Source organism: Ornithodoros turicata, chromosome 4 (assembly GCF_037126465.1).
Source record: "Ornithodoros turicata isolate Travis chromosome 4, ASM3712646v1, whole genome shotgun sequence".
Taxonomy (NCBI): Eukaryota; Metazoa; Arthropoda; class Arachnida; order Ixodida; family Argasidae; genus Ornithodoros; species Ornithodoros turicata.
The window spans coordinates 42765737-42786866 of record NC_088204.1 but is presented as its reverse complement, the minus strand read 5'-3'; the positions used below and the strand labels follow the sequence as shown (position 1 = coordinate 42786866).

At 44.6% G+C, this 21130-nt stretch overlaps 1 protein-coding gene across 3 annotated transcripts in view; it reads left to right on the top strand.

The window, feature by feature from the left end:
* The window catches only part of LOC135393060 (lysosomal alpha-mannosidase-like), a 492848-nt gene that overhangs the window by 437558 nt on the left and 34160 nt on the right, over nt 1-21130 (top strand). For all 3 annotated transcript variants that reach the window (XM_064623632.1, XM_064623631.1, XM_064623633.1), the window contains 2 exons: nt 5792-5896; nt 5950-6121. In XM_064623632.1, coding sequence (XP_064479702.1) covers nt 5792-5896; nt 5950-6121 — 277 coding nt within the window. The remainder of the gene's footprint in view (nt 1-5791; nt 5897-5949; nt 6122-21130) is intronic.

Here is a 21130-nt window from a genome sequence, read left to right as displayed (position 1 = left end):
TTGGTTTCCTCCACGTACAACTCCGACTCGTCTGTATGTCTGTCTGACCTTGTCCAGCCACCTCCTATTGATTGCGTTTTGTTTTTCATTTTTGTTGATATTTGTATTGCGTTTGTAGTTCATTTCACCCTTACCCTTTTCTCTTGTACCATGTGACTTGGTTTTTGATATATGCTTCACCACTTGTAACAGGTCCTCAAACCTGAAGAAGTGCAGCCTACTGCACGAAAGTCTTGTTTTTATGTATATAGTAAACAGTTGATGCTCTTAACCGTCTTTGTTATTTTTGATTCTGCATCGCCGGAAACTTGTACATTGTTTTTTCTTCACGTTCTACGATTTCTTTTAAGTAATTGACAACTGTCATATGGCCATGTACAATTTGTCCATGCGTTCATGCTACAGTATGGCAGAACCGCATTTCCATTTTGGTGTTGCATGTACCAGCTGTCTCCTACTATAATTGTCAATACCATCTATTTCTGAGTCTATAGCCTATGTTCTGTTATATTCATCTCGAAGGTGCTATATGCAGTAACTGCAGTTGATCTAATTTTCAACTTTAAGCACGGTGCAATGGGAGCAAGGGAGCTTCAAAGTTCCTGTACGCATTGCCCTTTATTCCTGTGCAATTCAACTCTAGTGCAGTATACGACATCTCAGATATATTAGTGGAGTCAGCATGTGGAATGTAGCAAGGAATTTTTTTCCTTGTGCGGCGTTGCTCACCTATGTTCTCATGTGACCTGGGCAACTAATTGAGCAGGATATTGAGAGTGCACGCTTCTATGAAAAAAGTAATCCTTGTGCAACTACGTAACAGTCTTTATTGTCTGAATATAAACAAAAGGCTTACGAATACAAAGTTGTTGTGATAAATGAGTCCATAACAGATAATTTTCGAGAAAGGACCTCCAGAATATTGTGCTTATACAGTGCACAGAAGCTGTCGGTGATTAGTCATGGTTTTGTACCTGCAATAGTAACCTCGAAAAGTAATGATGCTTCCAAAAGGTTTGCAGCCTCCTTTCCCACATTGCTGTGTAGTGGCTTTTGCAGAAGCTGCCCTACAAAAGTATATCTACTGTTACCAGACGATAAATCAATACAGAAGTAAGCAGCTGTCTCTTTGAATGTCTTCTAATGTACCAGTGATAACACGATACCTGAAGAACTGCTCTTCATTGGTCTGTTCTGCTGTGGCATGCTGAAATCAAATTTTGTGTTCAGTGTAGTGCAACAACAAGCAATATTTCCATGCCTTGATAGTATCCACACAACAGCTGGAAGACACTAATGCACTTCATGACCAGTCCTATTGTACTCTTAAATATGCCTGGAGATCAGACAACCTGCGAAGAGATGATGCCAGGAAGAGATACTAGGATGGTTGATAAACATGCCAGATGGATAACGCCCCTCAATTTCTCCATCGGGGCTTCGCCCAACCATCTGGCATGTTATTGCTCTTACACTCTAAAAATCGTGACACTTTTGTGACGCGTTGCAAGCGTCACTTTTTTGCAAAAAAGTGACGCTTTGCTCAAGTGTCACTTCCAGACGCTTTTTGTTCCTTTTTGCTTTTTGAAGCATGTGTCACGAGAGCTCCCACAACAAGTGTCACAAAAATAGTCGCATACTCTAAAAACAGAGCTTCACCGCATAGCACGCCGAAGGCCAACCATGGTACAGAATGATGCATTTATCACTGTTGGTTAGCTGAAAACAGGAGGCGCAAGCCTTTTTGGGACACTTATGCAGTTATGATAAGTGTCCGAAATGGCTTACCCTCGCGTTTTCAACAAACCAACAGTGATGAAGACATCGATCTGTACAATGGTGGCCGTCGGTGTGCTATGCGATGAGCTCTGTGTTTAGAGTGCAGGTGGTGTCGTGGTCACGACTGTGCTGGTGGTGCTCGCGAAAGGGCTTGTGGTTGTCGGCCTCACAGAGGTGCCGGCTGTGCTGCTTGGGTATTTCCTGGGTTTTCCTCGGACACTTTGAGCCATCTGATGTCGGCACAGGAGGGACATTCCCCCACGGCGTCAGTCATGACGTTGCCCTCGTGGTCGCAACATCGCCTAGTTGCCTAAAAGTTGAGTGTATTGTCTCAATCTCAATCTTGACAATCTTGATAGTGCATTGAGTGCGCTCCCACGAGCCCACACGGGGAAGGAGTCAAAGCGTCCGAGACAGCATGAGACAGAGTATGAGACAGCTACTTAACTTTTATGCAGAAGACTCTCAGAATGTGGCTCTACAGGCTTAAGAGATGGGTGGAACATGCAGCGGACACTGACACCTGATGTACTCGTATGTGGAAGGCACGCTCACATGCTAGGGGTCACGTGAAAAGAGAAACATTTTATTTCAGAATCGATACACTGCGAGGTAATCGCACAGCAAGCACGGAGCTCAAGACCCTCCTGGTTGCTTGATTTCGTAGAACCCCGACTAAGATGGCAATCGCTGCTCGAACTGCATCTCGAAATACATGGGTGTCCTGAAAGGAAGCATGGTAACTGAATAATTAGCAAAAGAGCTTCATTTGCGCTTGCGTTGGCGACTCACACGTTATTCTGAAATTTCCTGATAGGGGCTCCGCAGGTCCTAAACATAAGTGGTCAGTTTAGATCACGAACAATCGAAATGCAGAACGTAATCGGAAGAAACGGCGCAATGAAGTATGAAGAAAAACAGGCCGCAAAGCCTCCATTCTCGGGAGATACTCAGAAACCTTTGAATTTCTCTCCATCTGTAACTTGCGATTTCGTATGTCAAAGCATTATGGCGCACAGATGCACTGGGGAAGGACGCTCATAATGCGAATACGCGTCGTGCCCGTGGTGCAGACGCGCGGATGCGATTGTCCGCTTGGTAACAGTTTCACATGCATAAAGTCAAGTATTTCCTAATGCTTTAGGGAAAGCAAGGTGGGGTTTCCGAAAGTGTGCCCGCGTTCGACAGAGGGCAGAGACACAGAGACAATGCGACACACTTCGCTCCAATTTATCCTCCAGCCTCCCTGTATTCACATGATTTCATTGCGTTCGTCGTACCGAAAAGAAAACAAACCCCAAAGAACTTACCGATACGTCCGTGCTTCACTGAAGGATGCCCTCACATGATGCACCATCCTGCCGTGCACACGGATGTGAACGGTGTGACCTCATATATGACAGGCACTAGCATAGGTCATACGCACAGATTCCTCGAGATGTTCCAGTAACATCAACGTCTGAGTCGTCACAGTATTCCCGAAAGCGAGTTAAATAAGCTACATTAGCAGATAAAACTGGACGCGAGAAACTTTGTGAGCGTCCTCGCTTGAACTGGCCAATGACTTGCCCATTGTTTGTAGCTGAATGAGAAAACATAGAGATCCGAAGCGTTCAAACACCGAAAATATCAAACCATGTGTCACGGGCAACGGCCGCAGCTGTGGCAAGTGTCACAACTCCAGTGTCAAACGCCCTCCCAGGCTTCAGTAATCATCTACGACACCTCAGCCACTTCGGTGGCAACAAAAACGCGTTTCCGGTAACTGTACATGGACTAAGTTCGCTCTGTGACACATTCCAAATCCAAGTTTGGGCTCGCCCCAAAGTGTCACACCAATTTCACGTGTCACTAAAGTGTCACCGTTTTTAGAGTGTACTGTACAATGACGGGGGCGCTTACAGTGTGTATCACAGGAGATGACACTCATAATAAGCGCCAACACTACTTATACTTTGTTTTGGAAGATGCACGTTGACGTTCGGCTAGTTCGGCCATCCGCACGCTCTCTCGGTCACATGGATTGGTATATGAATTTTGTCCAGTGGCACATGTCGATGTCACTCTCTTTGACCATACTATCACGGAGTTTTTTTACGTTTGCCAAGCACGCAATAGCGCCTTGAAACAGCTGCCGCATTTCGTGCCCCTGGTCAAGCGTTACGCCGTTTTCTTCACTAACCGTGCATTCAAAACGATTCTGCTCAATTTTTACCAGTTAACTTGGAATTAGTGCAACATCACCCACCGCAACTACTCTACGATAGTTTCTTTCAACACACATGTTCACAGTAGTTGCAACGTACTTAGACCGACGTTAAACTAGCCCCTCCCCTAGTTTAAAATACGTCCCATTGAAATGCATGGGGCTTAAACCGACAGTTTAAGTGGCTTGGGTGGATGATCGAAATGGAACATTCGAGGCAAATATTCGTCCCATTGTGATAAAATCGGTGTCCTGGGCGCTTCTAGTAACTATGTCAGTCAGAACTTACCCAAGATTTACTGAAAAATTCTTCGGGAACCGGGGATTAGGCCTACCGGCCACCGTCGCTTCAGGCAGACTCTGGCGAAATGCGCATGCGTCGTGCAGGAAGCTCGCTATGAGCGGTGCCATAAGCTTCACAGCAGTAGGTAGTAGAGCAGGAGTAGGTAGTAGAGTAGGAGTAGTGGTGATCCAGGATTGGCGAACGAACGTCTCACGTGATCGATTTAAACCCGACGTCACTAAAGCAATGGTTTCAGTAAGTCGGTGAATACGGACTCATGAGCCTATGGGTGGCCCAATGTATATATGGGATCACTACCGTGGGTTGATCTCTCGAGTCGGTCTCTTCCCCTTGGATGACCGCCTTAGGTTCCAGGAACCTTCGAATCCTCGCTGTCACGAAGAAATGACAGGTACATGTACACGGTCACATCGCTTGAAGAGGGTGAAATCAATATTTAGAGCAAATGTTTATGCAGTCATTTTAGCTTTAAATTTCATATTACAAACTCACATAAAATCCTCTGTGATATACACAGACTTCCCTTTCCACTCTCCAGGCCGTATGCAACGCACACAAACAGAAAAAGCACCTCGTACAACGAGCACGATATCTGGCTAGCGTGGTGCTAAACCGGGGTTACCACCAAGTTCTGTTGGGCGCCAAGCCACACTGGCATACAGAGCAATGAGCGCGCAGATCGGGCTGCTGCTACAGGAGCCCTTTCTTCTGACATCACTCCTTTCGAAATGTCCTATCAGGATCTTAGGTCAGGTTTAAATAAAGCGGTCAAATGGCAAGAATTTTGGGAACGGCATACAGAAAATAAACTGCAGAGAGCAAAACCGCCCAATGCTGCGCCCAATAGAGGACCGACTGCAATGTGTGGTGCGACCACGGCTACGAATCGGCCATACATTTTTGACCAACGGGTTCCTGCTTCGAGGGGAGGAACCAACTGAATGCACTTATTGTGGCGAACCTTTGTCCGTCTTACACATACTCATCTCACGTCCATCTCATAGGAGACACGGTAAACAATTTAAGTGAGTCTTACAAATACTTTTTACGACTACACCCAGCGCTCTTGTTGGGTGACGAAGCTATCACCCCTTTTAGTGCACTATTTAATTTCTTAAAAGACGTTGGAATTATTAACCTTTCGTAGTTTTAAAATGATGGGTTTGATACATTCATGACATATTTTAAACTTTGTATTTTCTTTTAACTAGTTCAATTTCGTCATTGCTGTGGCGCATTATGACCGTAGTTGTCTATGCGCAAAAAAAAAAAGACAAAAACCTGAATCAGCATCATCATGACCACACCGATACTAACACTTGGCCCGAACGCATGGGACGCAGACTCGAAAGCTGCGACACTCGTGACAGAGTGCCACACGTGCTAGTAACATTGGTGCGTGTCACCAGTTTCAAGAAATGGACCTGCAGGAACTACATAGCTCCAGACACAAAAGAGTTATGGCGAAGAAGAACAAAACAGTGATGGTGTTTTTGTTACAGGCACAAAGGATCAGGCTTCGACGTGGTAACACGATTCAAATCGGATCTGGAAAACGAAGGGATTTTCTACACGGACTCCAACGCAGGACAATCCGTGAAACGAATGTAAGGCAAAATTTTACAATTACGTCAGCATATAAGGTGTCTCGTAATTTCAGCACGAACTCGTCCAATGACTGGAGCTTGGACAGTAACCGGTATAGGGTGGCTGCAAACTACTATCCTGTTGTGTCCTGGATTTACATGAAAAGCAGCGATCTACAAATAACGGTCATACCCGACAGACCACAGGGAGGAACAGTTTTCCACAGCGGGGAAATAGAGCTCATGGTATGCACTCTCTTTCTGCTCCTCCTTGCGCCGTGAACCCTGAGGATATCATCCAACTCGCAGGCATCACTGCGCTTTTAAACACGGTAGTACTGAAAAAAAAATGTTTTGAATATTAGGTGCATGATAAATGTAATTGTCACAAGAAATATACTTGTATCAAATTATTCGAATGGCATAGGAACGTCAAACTTAGTACGGCTCGCGCGTTTCAAAAGAAAAATGTTGGGATGAAATAAGTTATATTTGTGTCAACTTCGTGTCAATCGTGGCGAAAAACGGCACGCGAGATAGACAGAGACAACACCGGACAGGCTGCCCGGTGGCGTATTTCCAAATCCTGACCGATGCGGGACCGCGGCGGCAGCAGAAAACCCTAAAAACCCGGTGCATTGCTGTACGTACACGTAATGGCGGCCGCTATGTTTTGAGGTTCGGAGTGTTTACGCGGGTGGCTGATGACAAGTGAAAGGTAACAGACAGATTTGTTCAGGTGTCTTGGATTACGATAATCAATTTGCAAGTTCTTCGAACAGTTTATACTTTGCTTTTGAGAACGTGAGACCACGGATTGGTCAATGTTTTCAGTGAAGTGTGTATGTCAGTCAGAGGCGGAGAGTTTTCATTTCCCGGGGGACAAGGGCGCATCGCGAAGTAAGTACTCTGGCGGGGGGGGGGATATGTTTATTAAGAAAAAAAGAAAGGAGAGCTAAGAAACTAAAGCTGAAGAATCGCACACTCTGGCGGGATCCTATGATGTATGCAGAACTGCTATAGAAATAAGAGGAAGGAAGAACAGAAAAAAAAAGAGAGAAAAAACAGAGATGAACCTAAACAGTGAACATGTGAACAACTGAATTAAGGCCTTACGCCTTTGAAAACTAAGTGCAAAAGGAACAAAATGCATTGAATCCTCGGTCTTTGTCCCGAAATGCACGCAATATAATAAATATGGTCACTGAAATGGAGCAGCGGGAGTTGAACCCGCTCCCAACGGATCCGCGTTCCGAAGATCCTACCGTTAACCTTACTGGCAGCTGCTGGTACCTTTTCGACTGCTTCGTTTCATTGATCTGATTGCTTTGCGCGAAATTCAGGCAATGTGTTGTGTCATCCCCTGTTTTTCTTCGCCTCACCTTCTACTGTGATAATGAGTATGGTGGGCGGATATATTTTTTTACAAATGCAAGATGCATTTTTGGGGTTGGTGCCTCTTCGCTCTTTTGAACCGGGCGCGCCGAGCCCCAAAGTTTGGTGTCAGTCTCTTAGCGGAACTGCCAGGAGGAGGGGGCGCCCCCCTCCCTTAGTTTATGCTCCAGGGGGGGGGGGGGCAAGGGCGCCCCCCCCCCCCCCCCCGCAGTCGGCGCCTATGATGTCAGTGACGTTGTGCTGCAACTTCGTGTCTCCGGTTTGCGATGGCATGAATACACAGTAGGATCGTTCGAAATATTCGAAAAAGAAAGTGCGAACAGTGAAAAACCGAATATAGACTAAAGCTTTGTTGCGTGTAAGCGTATATGCACCTGTACAGTACGAGAGATGGCGCGTGCCAATCGCGTCGTAAGATTTCGTTCTTTACTGCGATTCTTCATAGCGACTACTCTCTGTGGAGCTGCTTACGGAGAACGTTGGAATTCAAATATTAAAGAAATATGGCCATCGTCGACTTATGATGCCGTCGTGGTATATCTGCAAAAACAGAAGATGTAGTGCATGCACTGAAGTCTGTACGTAGTGCATACAAAGGACAGCACCGTACTGTGTGTCGGATACCTGTACCGTCTGATTTATATTTAGCGTCTGATTCCTGCAGTATTCTCGAACTCGCAATTCGATGTGCAATCGGGTCCTGCTAATACATTCAGATGATGTCTTTTTCTTTCTGTGCAGCCATTCGCTCGCAGTGAAATATGCATATCATGGTGAAACACATATTCCTCCAGAATGACACTCATGAGCACCAAATATTGCGACATCGAACGTGATTTGCATTCTTTATTCTCGCACTTAGCTATTATTTTTATCAGAGTTGCGTATTCATTGCAACCAAGTAGGCTGCATCCAGTTTAGTTAATGATTGAAATGTGTTTGGAATTCAGTGAGAATTGGGTTTAACCCACTGATTCTGGCATCCCTTCTGCTGTCATTTGTGTATCATATAGGAAATACACTCTCTGCTTTGTCAACTAACATGTGACATGTTATCCTTGTCAGAGATGTGGTTACCTGACAAAAGGAAAGGAAAAAAATTACCCCACAAAAGCAACGCATTACAAGTAAAGGTGCTGTGCAAAAAAAGTTAAGTTAATAACAAAGTTAGAGGCAATGAAATTGAACTTTTACGTTCCTGAATTACTTTGGAAAAGTAACCAGTTACTTTCAAGTTAGTTGGTACTAATGGTGAATTCGGGTGGTCATTTCGCAGCAACATTTTTTGCCAGATCCCGAGCAGTCATGTTCGCTTGGTCAAAATGAAGCAATCTCACATGTTCGCGTAGAGCTTTCCGAGCGCTCGGAATTTGCCAGCTAGCACTTTTTTTTTGCCCGGTCTCAAAACAATCGAGCAGCGGATTGCTCAACTATATCCGGTGTCGTCACATCCGCACTGCAACGGTGGCGAGTGCCCTCATTGGCCCGCACGTTGAAATCACGTGGTTTAGCAGACGACGGGACTCGAAGACGTGCGACCGCGATGACGCTAGCGTGATCCAAGTACCGTATTTTCACGCGTATTAGCCGCGGCGTATGCGCGATTTTTTTTTTCTCACGGGCGCCCTGCGGCTTATCCACCGGTGCGGCTTATCTGATGATTATTTTTTCCTGGTATTTTCCCCATACGCCGATTTTAACGAAAGGGCCGACAGTATCTCTGGAACAGCACTGCCCTGCCGATGCACGGACAGTGCGTAACAGGCACGGGTCCACATTCGAGTAGATTGATCTTCCTGGTGCATTCCCCCAAGCAGCTTTAACGAAAGTGGTGACAGTGATTCACGCCTTCTGGAAGATCACTGACCCATCAGCCCACGAAAAATACCCGACAAGGGCACAATCCGATCTTGGTAGAACTCCAGAACTGACCCCCTCTGTTGTACACTGTGCCGATCCCGGAGTATGGACCACAGGGTTTATGGCCTTCTCTATGGTCTCCTTTGTCGCACAAATCAGTCGTCTCGTATTGCCCGCGGCTTATCTGCGGGTGCGGCTTATCTGCCAGAAAAATTTCAAAACGTCCAAAAAAAACGCGTCCTGCGGCTTATCTGCGGTGCGGCTTATACGCGTGAAATTACGGTAACTAAAACCACTAGATTCCCCGCACTCGTGTTGCAACGGTCACGTGATCCAGCTCGGCCTCCGACCTAGCAATTTCCGAGCGCTATGCCGTGTTGCCACGAAATGACCACCCCAATTCGCCATAATAGACACTTTTTAGTTCCTGACCATTCTATAATTCAGACACTGATGTTGCAATGGGTGATCCAAGACGTTCTTCGCTAGCTCTGATACATTGAATTCATACCAATCTTCAATATATTAAAAGAAGCCACGCAAAGTGATCCAGCAATGCTGGTCGACCACCGCCAATTTTCACGAAAAAAATCAGAGATCATTGTGGTGGAAGACGTATCCCAAATCCAAAATATTAGCCTCAAATAGCGTGGCGTTCCGACGCTAGGGGGCTCTGAAGTTCGCACTTCGAGCAAAAACAGTGCCCCCTCTGGAAGCGTGTTGTGAGCGTTCTACACCACCGAAGAAACCCAAAATTCAAACGACTTCTCTAGAAGGACAATGCCACCAACTGACCGAGTCTCAATAATGTACCGCAAAATTTGGGATTTGCGGGATTGTGAGAAACACTTCAAAATTTGGCCAACTTTGGCATTTTTTATAAAAAATAACTACAGCATCTACCAAAACGAAATTTTTCAGGTGTGAAGCGCATCAGGAGCAGTCTGTAATAACAAAAATATTAACTCTTGTCTCAACAATCTAGGTGTTGTAAAAAATTTGTAAATTCGCGAAAATCCTTAAGAAGGGCACATTTCAGGGTTAAAATTTTCAATGGCGATAACAAGCTAGAAAGATGCGCTTCACACAGAACTGTAGAAGGACTCCTCATTTACGCGTGGAGAAAAAATCAGGAAGGCTTTTTTTTTGTGATAAAGTAAAGAATTGTTTTTTTCGGCGCCATACTCGCGACGTAGGCTTGGCAGCACGGTCAGCGAGTATAAGCGGACGCTGATCCTGCTGGCCTCGAAAAACCTTGAGGTAAAACTCAGACTTTAGCAAAAGAAATGCCGGAAGCTGTTCTACAAGTGGAGTGAGTCAATATTGAAAACGTAATTGCCTATTTCGCTAGAGCTCTTTCGACCATCTCAATGTCGGGGCTGCACACAGTTCACTGAAACTACCGACCACACATACGCTCAAATGCACGAAAGAATGAGCACTTGTGAGGATATGTCTCACAGGCATTCTGGAAGTAGACTCGGTTTGGACTATCCGGTATTCGACCCAAGCGGGTGACTCATCTTCACACGCTTTCGCACAGTCGGTTCAAGGCTCTCCTTTCGCTTCTCATGATCACTGCCTTGTTTATTTTTCCTGGCGGACTTGGTCGGAGGGCAGTCCGCCCGTGGTGCACATATAATCTCTTGTGGCAGCAGTTCGACTCGTCTTTGCTCCTATTTGGAACTCAAACGTACAACACATTCTGCACAGGAATATCCTATATTAGTTGCCAGTTTTAAGAGACAGTTTCAATTTCGACTGACTTGCACACGTGCAATTTGTGTTGCTGGTTTGTTAGACCGCTACTTTTTGATGGTGATCGTCATTGCACTATCGGATATCTTGAACCTATGGACGCCGGTGACACTTCTGCGACTGCTAGCACCAGCAAGGACATCCACAGCGGTGAGTGTCGAATCGCTCTCCTCCTTTTACCGTAGCTTGTTTTACTGTAACCGTTTCACGGGAAGCAACGAATTAGAGCAACATATTCAATCATCTGGCTTTTCTCTCCTTCCCATTTGTTCGCGACTGGTATTCCATATGAAAGTTCTTCTATGGGATTACAACGACTAGTATATTTCGAACTAAATTCAGCTAAAGCACATAATGCGATAGATATTTTTGCCTATAAAATTAACCTGGAGTGTATCAGAACTCACTCTTCATATATCATTTGATTTTATTCCTTCCTGGTGTCACAGTGACCCCATTTTCTTCCACGACATTTTCTTAAAATCATGGGTGTCATTCTGTAAAACCTTTTTTCTTGACTGTGTTTTCATGCATGACGGTAATGATCCTCCGCCGTGTAGCTTTGGGCCACTGCACTGCCATAAGCGCACATGGTGAAATCCGCTGGATCACTCCAGTTCTGCGATTTGAGCACTGCCGCTCAGCTCATCGTATACCTTCGGTCCAGGCGCGACAGAAAATACGTAGTGGTGCGATAGCCAGGCTACTGTTCATCCTATCATTGTGTATATCCGTGATGTCGACAGACAGTACAAAAACCTACAGCACAAGACTTATAAGTGATATCAGACTCACTAACGCATGACGAATCAGCAGTGCACGTTTTTGAAAGGCAACTCCTACAACGCTTCACCGCGGACATTCCTCACATTGAGAAATTTTCACATTGAGTATTTTACAGATGGCGCTGCGGCATAGCATAAAAACAAAACAAAAAATTCGTCAATCTCTGCCCCATATATACGACTTTGGTATCAGCTTCTGGGCATTTTTTGTGCGATATCACATGGGAAGGGTCCCTGTGACGGTATCGGCGAAACGTTGAAGAGGCTCGCAGCAAAAGCTTCAAAAACCATCCAAAAAATAATTCTTGACACCTGATGATGTGGGTGACCATAAACGAAATTGAAACGGAAGCTTTGACTTTGCTCATAAAACCGCCCTTTAACTAGAGGGCGGGTGATATCCCAACGGAGATACTAATTTCTGTGGCTTGAAGGAAGGAGGGGCGCAAAAAGGAACTGAAGGTGTACAGGGTCGAAATTTATATACACACTTTAAGCAGCATGGCGGCAAGCGCCAAAAGGGGAAAAGAAAAATTAGCTGTCCTTTGGCGGATGGTCGAAAGAGCTCTTATGTATGTAAAATATTGAATTAATTCACTTTCAGCAAAGCTTCCGGCATTCCTTTTGCTAAAATTTGAGTTTTACCTCAAGGTTTTTCGAGGCCAGCAGGATCAGCGTGCGCTTATACTCGCTGACCGTGCTGCAAAGCCTACGTCGCGAGTAGGGGGCCGAAAAAAAAATATTGCTTCAGTTTATCAAAAAAGAACCTTCCTGATTTTTTCTCCACGCATAAATGAGGAGTTCTTCTACAGTTCTGTGTGAAACGCATCTTTCTAGCTTGTTATCGCCATTGAAAATTGTAACCCTGAAATGTGCACTTTTTAAGGATTTCTTTTTTACGAATTTTTTACAACACCTAGATCGTTGAGAAAAGGGGTAATATTTTTTTTACTACAGACTACTCCTGACGTACTCAAAACCTACAAAATGTCGTTTTGGTAGATGCTGGTATTTTTATAAAATATGCCAAAGTTTTGAAGTGGTTCCCACAATCCGCAATTTTGCGGTACACTATTGAGACTCGGTCACTTGGTGGCATTGTCCCTCTAGAAAAGACGTTGAAATTTTGGGTTTCTTCGTGGGTGTAGAACGCTCACAACACGCACCCAGAGGGGGCACGGTTTTCGCTCGAAGCGCGCACTTCAGAGCCCCCTAGCGTCGGAACGCTTCGCTATTTGAGGCTAATATTTTGGGATACGTCTACCACCACAATGAACTCTGATTTTTTTCGTGAAAATCGGCGGTGGTCGAGCAGCATCGCTGGATCACTTGGCGTGGAATGACCCAGCTGTACCTTGATGTGCTTTCGTAGGTTTGCATTTGAAGATTCTGGTTTTGCAATAAATTGCTTTAGTGGAGCACAAAGTAGACATCAACATTTTAGGTTACGTGAATTATTGTCTTCATGCATTTTGCGTAGAACCATGCATGCCACATTTCAATCTTGCTTCACAGTTCCTCCTGCCATTATAAATGCACTGTTCTTCAAGATGGTGAACGTCACCTGAGCCTCCTAGCGTACTGCCAAACCGCATTTGTAACATAATAGCCTAGACGGAGAAGTTACCCGTCAAAAAGAACTCGTTACGAGTTAAGCTACCGTGTGAAAATTGCAACTAAGTAAAGGCGGACTCACTTGTTAAGAAGTCTATGGGGAATTTTTGTTCGCAGGGTTCTCGTAAACCCGCTAAATTTCTACACGAATCAGGTACAGGCGTGTTCCCCTGGAGTTTATCGAGGGAATGACGTATTTTTGAAGGTCCGATGCGTTCCACTGATTTTTGGCGAATTAACATTTGTCAAATTTTCAATACATGGGAGTCCGTTGGAGATGCATACAAAATCGCTTCTCTTGACACGCCCGCCCCCGATATTTGGGCCAAAATGATGTCATTCCCTAAAGTAACAGTCGAGGAATTGATTACAATCGACGATTTCGACAAGCTTACAGCAGTTTTCTAGATCCCTGCGAATGAAAATAATGGCTTTGTGGTTTGCTATCATGTCTTGCAAGCTGGCTCCGATTACATTACTTCCTTAAAACGCGCGAGGAAAGCAAAGCGAAGTAAACAATTTTGCGACGGTGCTGCCAACTCTCTCCGGAAGTGACCGCATGAGTCCGCCTTAATAACGAAGTTCTTCAGCCTGAAATGTAACTCGCAGTTACGGAGTTACTTAAAAAAAACAAGAACGAGTTACTTCCCAGTTACTTCGGACACAAAATAGCACTACACAGGTGCAGCGCACATGAGCAGTTGAGTTAGACTTTTGTTGCCTGCGGAGGAGTGCAACACGCTTAGATCGTTTTCGTTTATGTCCAACAATTCGAACGCTTTGCATCTTACTCCCTGTGGGCGTACAATGGTTCAGATTCATGTCAATCGCGGCGGTTCTTACTTACTGAATAGAATAGTCATTGATTGAATATCTCGTTTTACGGCATAAAATGCCATGAAAGAACCGGAGAGAAAGCAAGAAAATATGTGGACGTGAGTGAAAAGCGAATTAAAAGTAACTTGGAACTTAGCCTAAGTTACTTTCGCAAAGTTACCTGAAAAAGAAACGAAAGTTACCACGGCGCAAAACTACCGAGTTAAGTTATAAGTTACCAAAAAAAGGAACTTGGTTGCAATACCGAGTTACCTCAAACTCTGCATAATAGTAGATAATGAAATTAAACATAGGAGCGCAAACACGATACAAGCTTCACAACAGATAATTGCGTGCTTCAGTTGAACAGTGGCAGGTTGAGAGCATCTAAGTTTTAATGAGATGAGACTTTCGCGCAGAAGGCTGCACTTCTTCAGGTCAGGTCATTGATGTTAGACCTGAAGAAGTGCAGCCTTCTGCACGAAACTCTTGTCTCATTAAAATTTAGATGCTCTCAACCACCTTCTTTTTGTTGTGAATCTCTATCGCCGGATACTTGTACATTGTCCTTGTACGTACTACGTTGTGAACAGTGGCACTTAAAGAAAAGGCACCAGCAATGGGATTGAAACCCACGGCCTTTGAGCATGACCGAGCATGACCTTTGGCTTCAGAGCTTAGGTTGGACACTTCCTTGTCCAACAACAACTTTATTGTGAGATGATGAATGGGGAGTTTCATCGCCAGGGGCGATTCTCTATCCCATTGCTCGTGGTGATGTGGACTTCCTTGTCCTCTTCGAATTGATCCCTCAAGTTTTGGACTAACCAATACGCTCTGCATCTTTTTGCATCCCCCCCCCCCCCCCGATTTCCGGCCGGATATGCTACCAATTATTTTTCCCCTGAAAAAGTTATTCACAAAATGTGATATGTACACAGTGCATCTCTGCATGCACCTACTTGCCGTCCACTGCCAATTACACCATCTCCGACCATAACTCAGAGTGTGTGGTTCGAATACCACTGCTGGTCCCTTTTCTTTAGCTGCTGTTGTACAATTGAATTTGTGTCATTCACCGTGCGACGACAAGGAAGCAGAGTCAAACTGTGCACAAATCGCTCATCTCACTGTGGAGGTAGGATGCAGCTTGCGTTACCCTGAGTTTCATTGTCAAAGTAACCTAAAAAAGGAACAAGTTCCTCAAGAAGTACCGCAGCTCAAAAGCAACGAGGTAGGTTAAAAGTCTACACAGCTCGCCTTAACGGCCCCGCACTGTAGTCAGTTTATAACTACTGTACTCTGAATAGGGTCTATCTTCCTCTCTAAAAAAGTTAGGAGAAGAAGTACCTAGTTACAGAAATCGGTTACCCCCCAACGCTGATCCTCGTTATTATTATTATCCAGGAAAGAAGTCGTACAATGGGCAAACAGGCCTCTAGGTTCACATGTTTACTGGTCAAAAATCTGACAGTGCCGTATGAGAAACTTGCCAGTTCAGCTATTGTCATGTAACCAAATTATTGTGCTTTGTTTATATCAGGGCACTGACCTGCGGACTGTTTAAAATGAGCTGGAGCAATTGTACAGACTAGTAGGGCAGATTGACACTTTTGGGAAGCGCCTGGAAAAGATTGCATCACATTTGAGGCACATCGAAACAGGCGATGTGATGTGGTTGGAGCAGTTATTACTTCAAGTGCTGCCCTTCCGTACGCAAGAACATGTGAAGGAGTTACAAGGCGTTCAAAGAGAATACCCGCTGTTCGGTCTCCAAAAGAGCCTGCACTGAAAAAGAAAAAAAAAAAAAAAGATTCTGCAGAGTGAGCTCGGGTATAAGAAAAATGTTCCCCAGGCCAAACCGCATGATCAGGGAAAATAGACCATTGTACAAAACAGAGGCTTTATGATCTGGCACGTACTGAAATGCTGCACACACAGGTCTATAAAGTTAGGGTACTGATCCCATCTCAATTTCTGTCACATAGTGCTCAACTGATGTAGCTCAGTGTATGTAGCAAGCTTTCCGTGGCTTGGACCCCCCTCCTTAAGAAAATCCCGGCCCTGTGCACAGGGGATGTGGGGGCTACATTGTTTCTAGCAGTGCCTAGAGGCAGTTATGTTGATATGCTGAAGTTGGCTACAGAGCTATTTTGAATAGTCAATAAATGGTTGCTTTGTGTTACCCACCAATGTCTGTTTCTTCACTACACATGCTCATTGTTGCCTGTGTGATTAAATCTTTGCATCATGTTACATGTACAAACCAACTGTGAAACTTTATCTGTCCTCATCTAATACTGAACAACTGCAGCATTAGCTTTGGCTTATTTTCAGCACTACCTTCTTCCCACAGGAGAGAGTACATATCAAGTGCATCATGATCTGTATCAGCTTTTTCTCATGTACAGTACTGGCTCATAACTCCCTGACCTGATTTCTGTAGTAGCTAGAAGAGCAATGTGCAAGTATTCCACGACAGAGATTCAGAAAGAAGACTGTTTAAAGCGTCTCAATTTTAAATTTAGATGCTCTCAACCCTCTTCCTTCTGTTGTGATTTCTGTAGCTGTGAATGGATGCAGACTATACACTGAATCACAAAGGCCTAGTTATGTGGCTTACATTCCATTCTTGCATATTTGACACAATGTAGTTTTCATCCACTACTTGTGCAGGCTACGTATGTGGTTTGATCGACTGGACTACAACTTTGTCGCATGTGTTTCCTAACCTAACTGTGCTCTTAATATTCCCTATAGTATAAGAACAATTTTACCACATTAATAGTACACATCTACTTGAAGGCGACAACTGTTTAGACAGTGTGTCAATGCTCCCACAGCTGTGACAAACAGGGCTTATCAACAGCGGTGTCACCTTTCGGTAGGATGCATTACCTGCCCCTCTGTTAGGCTGCAGATATAAAAACCGACAAGTTTTTCATTTTTCGTAGTAAAACTGTGGTTGAAAGTCGCGACGTTTCTCTCCCCTGTATGCAGTTTTTGTCTAAACCGTGTCACCTCCAAGTTGGTTTTACATGTTCACTTGTGTATATGTTGAGACATACAGCTGCAGTGAAATATGCAAACCTGCACTCATTATCTGTGTGGAAATACAACGTGCAATGTGGTCCATCTTTCGCACTCATGCATAGCTTGTGGTCTCGTCTTCAGTGCACTCCTAGCACTAGCTACAGCAACACACTGTAGCTACTGTGCTGAGGTATCAGTACATGTTTTGTGCATGTCACCATGAGTCTATTCCACTCATTCTGCTTACTTGCCACGTATGAATTATCAGTCGTGAATCTTCAATGACAGCCGCCTGACGAAGATGAGCGGCCTGCACCACCGTCTACTATAGCGCAATTAGCGGCAACGACATTCTGATCAGCGCGATTAGAAGCAGTGTTGCTTATACGCAGGGGCGGATCCAGGATTTTTCAGAGAGGGGGTCCAGCCTTGGCCGGCATGCTAGATACACGATCTAGGTAAACTAAACACTATGTGAAGACAGAAATTGAGGAGGGGGTGAGGACATCCTGACCCCCCTCTAGATCCGCCTCTGCTTATACGGCGATTTCCAAGCGTACATTTTAATGAACAGTTCTTGCTACGTCTTCCCTATCTACGTACACTCTAAATCGTTTCACACCTTTAAAGGTGTAAAATAGGTGTATTAACAAAGATCACACCCCTTTCACACCCTACAACTTTGTTTTGGAAGTTCCTGAGGGTGTAACGTTGGTGTACTCCACCCTCAGGTGAAATATGATGATAGTGTGTCGCATGGGTGTAGAAAGGGAGTATGTTTGTTTTCGTTCACGTGAACAAAAGTAAATATATAAAACAACAGGGAACAGGAAGTTACATTATAACAGTGCATGGCCTGGATTTACAACAAGTCTACCATCTGGTAATGCATGCAGATTTAAAAGATCTGTTGAGATAGTGCTTAAATTTCTTAAAACACGTTGCTCCTCATTGCAAGACAGAACAAATACATCATAGCGCTCATCATATTCAACTGTAGTTCATGTTTGTATGAGAAAAATGGTATCAGAGTTAATAACATGTATGCCTGCAATCTCAATAAACACGGGTAAGTCCTCCTCTGAAGATTCTTTGGCAACAACAGCCAACAGCAAATGTGTTATCATTATCAACTGCACTTTTCACATAGACTATAGATTCTGCGTGAATCTCCTTGGAACCATCAGCAGATGTAGCATTTCTGATGAAGGGCTGCGACCACAAATACATTTGATAAAATTGATGTCTTCTTGCTAATGAAATGGTTATCTTCTTAAAATGTCGAGTTTTTCTAGCAACATCTTTAAAATGCTGGTGTTTGAATATAGTCCAATTGTCGGGAGTAGACATCTTTACTAGTTTGAACCGCACCGGCTTTCAACAAACATAACAAAATACAGTTAACGTTTCGGGTCCCAGAGGCGGAGAGTTTTCATTTTCCCAGGGGGGGCAAGGGCGCACCGCGCAATAAGTACTCTGGCGGGGGTGGGGTGGGGGGGATATGTTTATTAAGAAAAAAAAGAAGGGTAAGCCAGATGGATGTCGGCGTGTTATTCAAAAAAAAAGTGAAAAGGGGAAGACAAAAAAAGGAAAAAGAAAGGAAAAGAAAACAAAAAGAAGGAAAGAAAAATGAAGAACACAAAACTAATCAACACCCTGGCGGGATCTTATGATGTATGCAGAACTGGTATAGAAATAAGAGGAAGGAAGAACAGAAAAAAGAAAAAGAGAAACAGAGAGAACGTAAACAGTGAACATGTGCACAACTGAAGGCGTTACGCCTTCACATGTGGGCGGATACATATTTTACAAATTGCAAGATGCATTTTTGGGGTTGGTGCCTCTCCGCTCTTTTGACCCGGGCGCTCCGAGCCGCAAAGGTTGGTGTCAGTCTCTTAGCGGGACTTCCCGGGGGAGGCGGCGCCCCCCTAGTTCATGTTCCGGGGGGGCAAGGGCCCCCGCGCCCCCCCGCAGTCGGCGCCTATGTACAGGTCCCATTCGAGTCCCATCATCAGAATGACTGATGATGGGACTCGAATGGGACCCGAAACGTTAACTGTATTTTGTTACGTTTGTTGAAAGCAGGTGCGGTTCAAACTAGTAAAAAATGCTGGTGTTTGCCTTCGAAACGCGTACAACTATACAGATAGGAAAGAACCAAATATCATGATGAGTCGCGAATAATGAAGAACGTAATGCATTTTACAGGGGTTAGATATTTGTGGCTACAACACTGCAAAGCCTTGAAGAAACGAATAAATGCAGCGTTCTAGGTAATGAACATGCATATGGGGGAGGTGCCTGCTCATGAGAAGGTCTACAGTTTCACGAAAAGCTATATACAGCTGCCACGCTTCATTGCCATGCACAGCTGCCACGCCATACATGATTGTCTGTATGTCGGCTGTGCATGTTTACACACATATTTAGTCACCTTGATGTGCATACATATATGGACCTCAATGTGATTATACGCATAATGACATTGATTATACGCAATATGCTGGTAACTGTGAATACACAGTTACCGGCTTATTGCCACAAACCAAGCAGTTTTATTCGGCGTTACACCCTTTACACCCCAATTGCCATGAGGGTGTTAAAATACACCTTAAAAGGTGTGCGCCATGAACATTTTGATTTACACCCTTTAAGGTGTAAAACGATTTAGAGTGTAAGGTACAATATTTCTTCGCTCCATATGCTCGAGATAATGCCTGCGTGGAATACACTGATTTCGTAACGTTCCATCTCATCAACTACATCACAAGAGGCAAACTTGGTCCACTCTTGCTTGTAAGCCAAAGCGATAGCAAAGAAATTAAAAACTCCCTGCGCTAGTCTTCCTGCGAACCCACCGATGTCTTGTTTACAAATGTATACGGAGGCCACCATGACGTTTGCGAATTCGCGTCCGTACAGCAACGCACCGGGTTTTCAGGGTGGTCTGCCGCCGCCGCCGCCGCGGTCCCGCATCGGTCAGGGTTTGGAACTCTGTGTATCGCGCTCGCCGTTTTTCGCCATGTCTAACTAGCCCAGCTCTCCCCCTTGACCGCATTCTATCAGTCCTTTGGATGACAAATGTACAGCTTGGGACAAAAATTTTACGGAACATCGGGGCGTGGCATTTCTATTGGAGCGACACCCTAGCAGCAAACAGGAGCGGACGCATACTGGGACATAGACAGAAGAACCGGTCCCCCGTTTCATTACTCGAACTCTTTCTGGTAGCTAGCAGTGGGCCGCTCCGATCAACAAACACGCAAGTGACGTGTTCTGTAGACTTTTGTTCCACTTTATTTGTGCGCTTGACCACCGCGCAAGGACATAGAGGGTCGAAAAAAATGCGGATATATTTTTTAAAAAGTCCGCTCCAGCGGTCTTTTTTGGATAAAACCAGGATTTTGTTGGATAGTTTTGGATAATATTGAATATTGAGCAGTGCGAAGAGGGCAGACCCCAAATGTGTTTTGTCCCTCCCTCTTTGAATCATCTCCTATTCTTAGAAATTATAAACCTCCTCTAGCAACATCTAGGCAGACACTATGGCGAAGACGCGGGCAAGTTGCTGGACGAACTCTATAATATGACGACCTGAGGTTTTCTGGATTTTGTATTATGGAACTACGCAGACATTTCCTCGATCTGTACTGCTCCCTCAAGTTGCAGAGCAAAAAGGTGGGAAATCATGGCGATGCTGAAGAACAGTCTACCCCTACATCATGCGGCGGCAGCTCACTTTTGTTTGCGCCCAGCAACCGCAGCGTCTATTGACCGTATATATTTTGCACATGCGGTATTGCATGGAACACTATTAGAAACCGCTTTGCAATACTGACGGCTCAGAGACCGATGAAGGCATTTCTGGCGATGTGCATGACAATTTGTACAAGTTTGTGTTGATCACTTGTGTAAGTTTCAAGGGACTTTGGTCTGACGCCAAGTTGTCCCAGCTAAACGCGAACAGATTTGAGATATATATATAATATATATA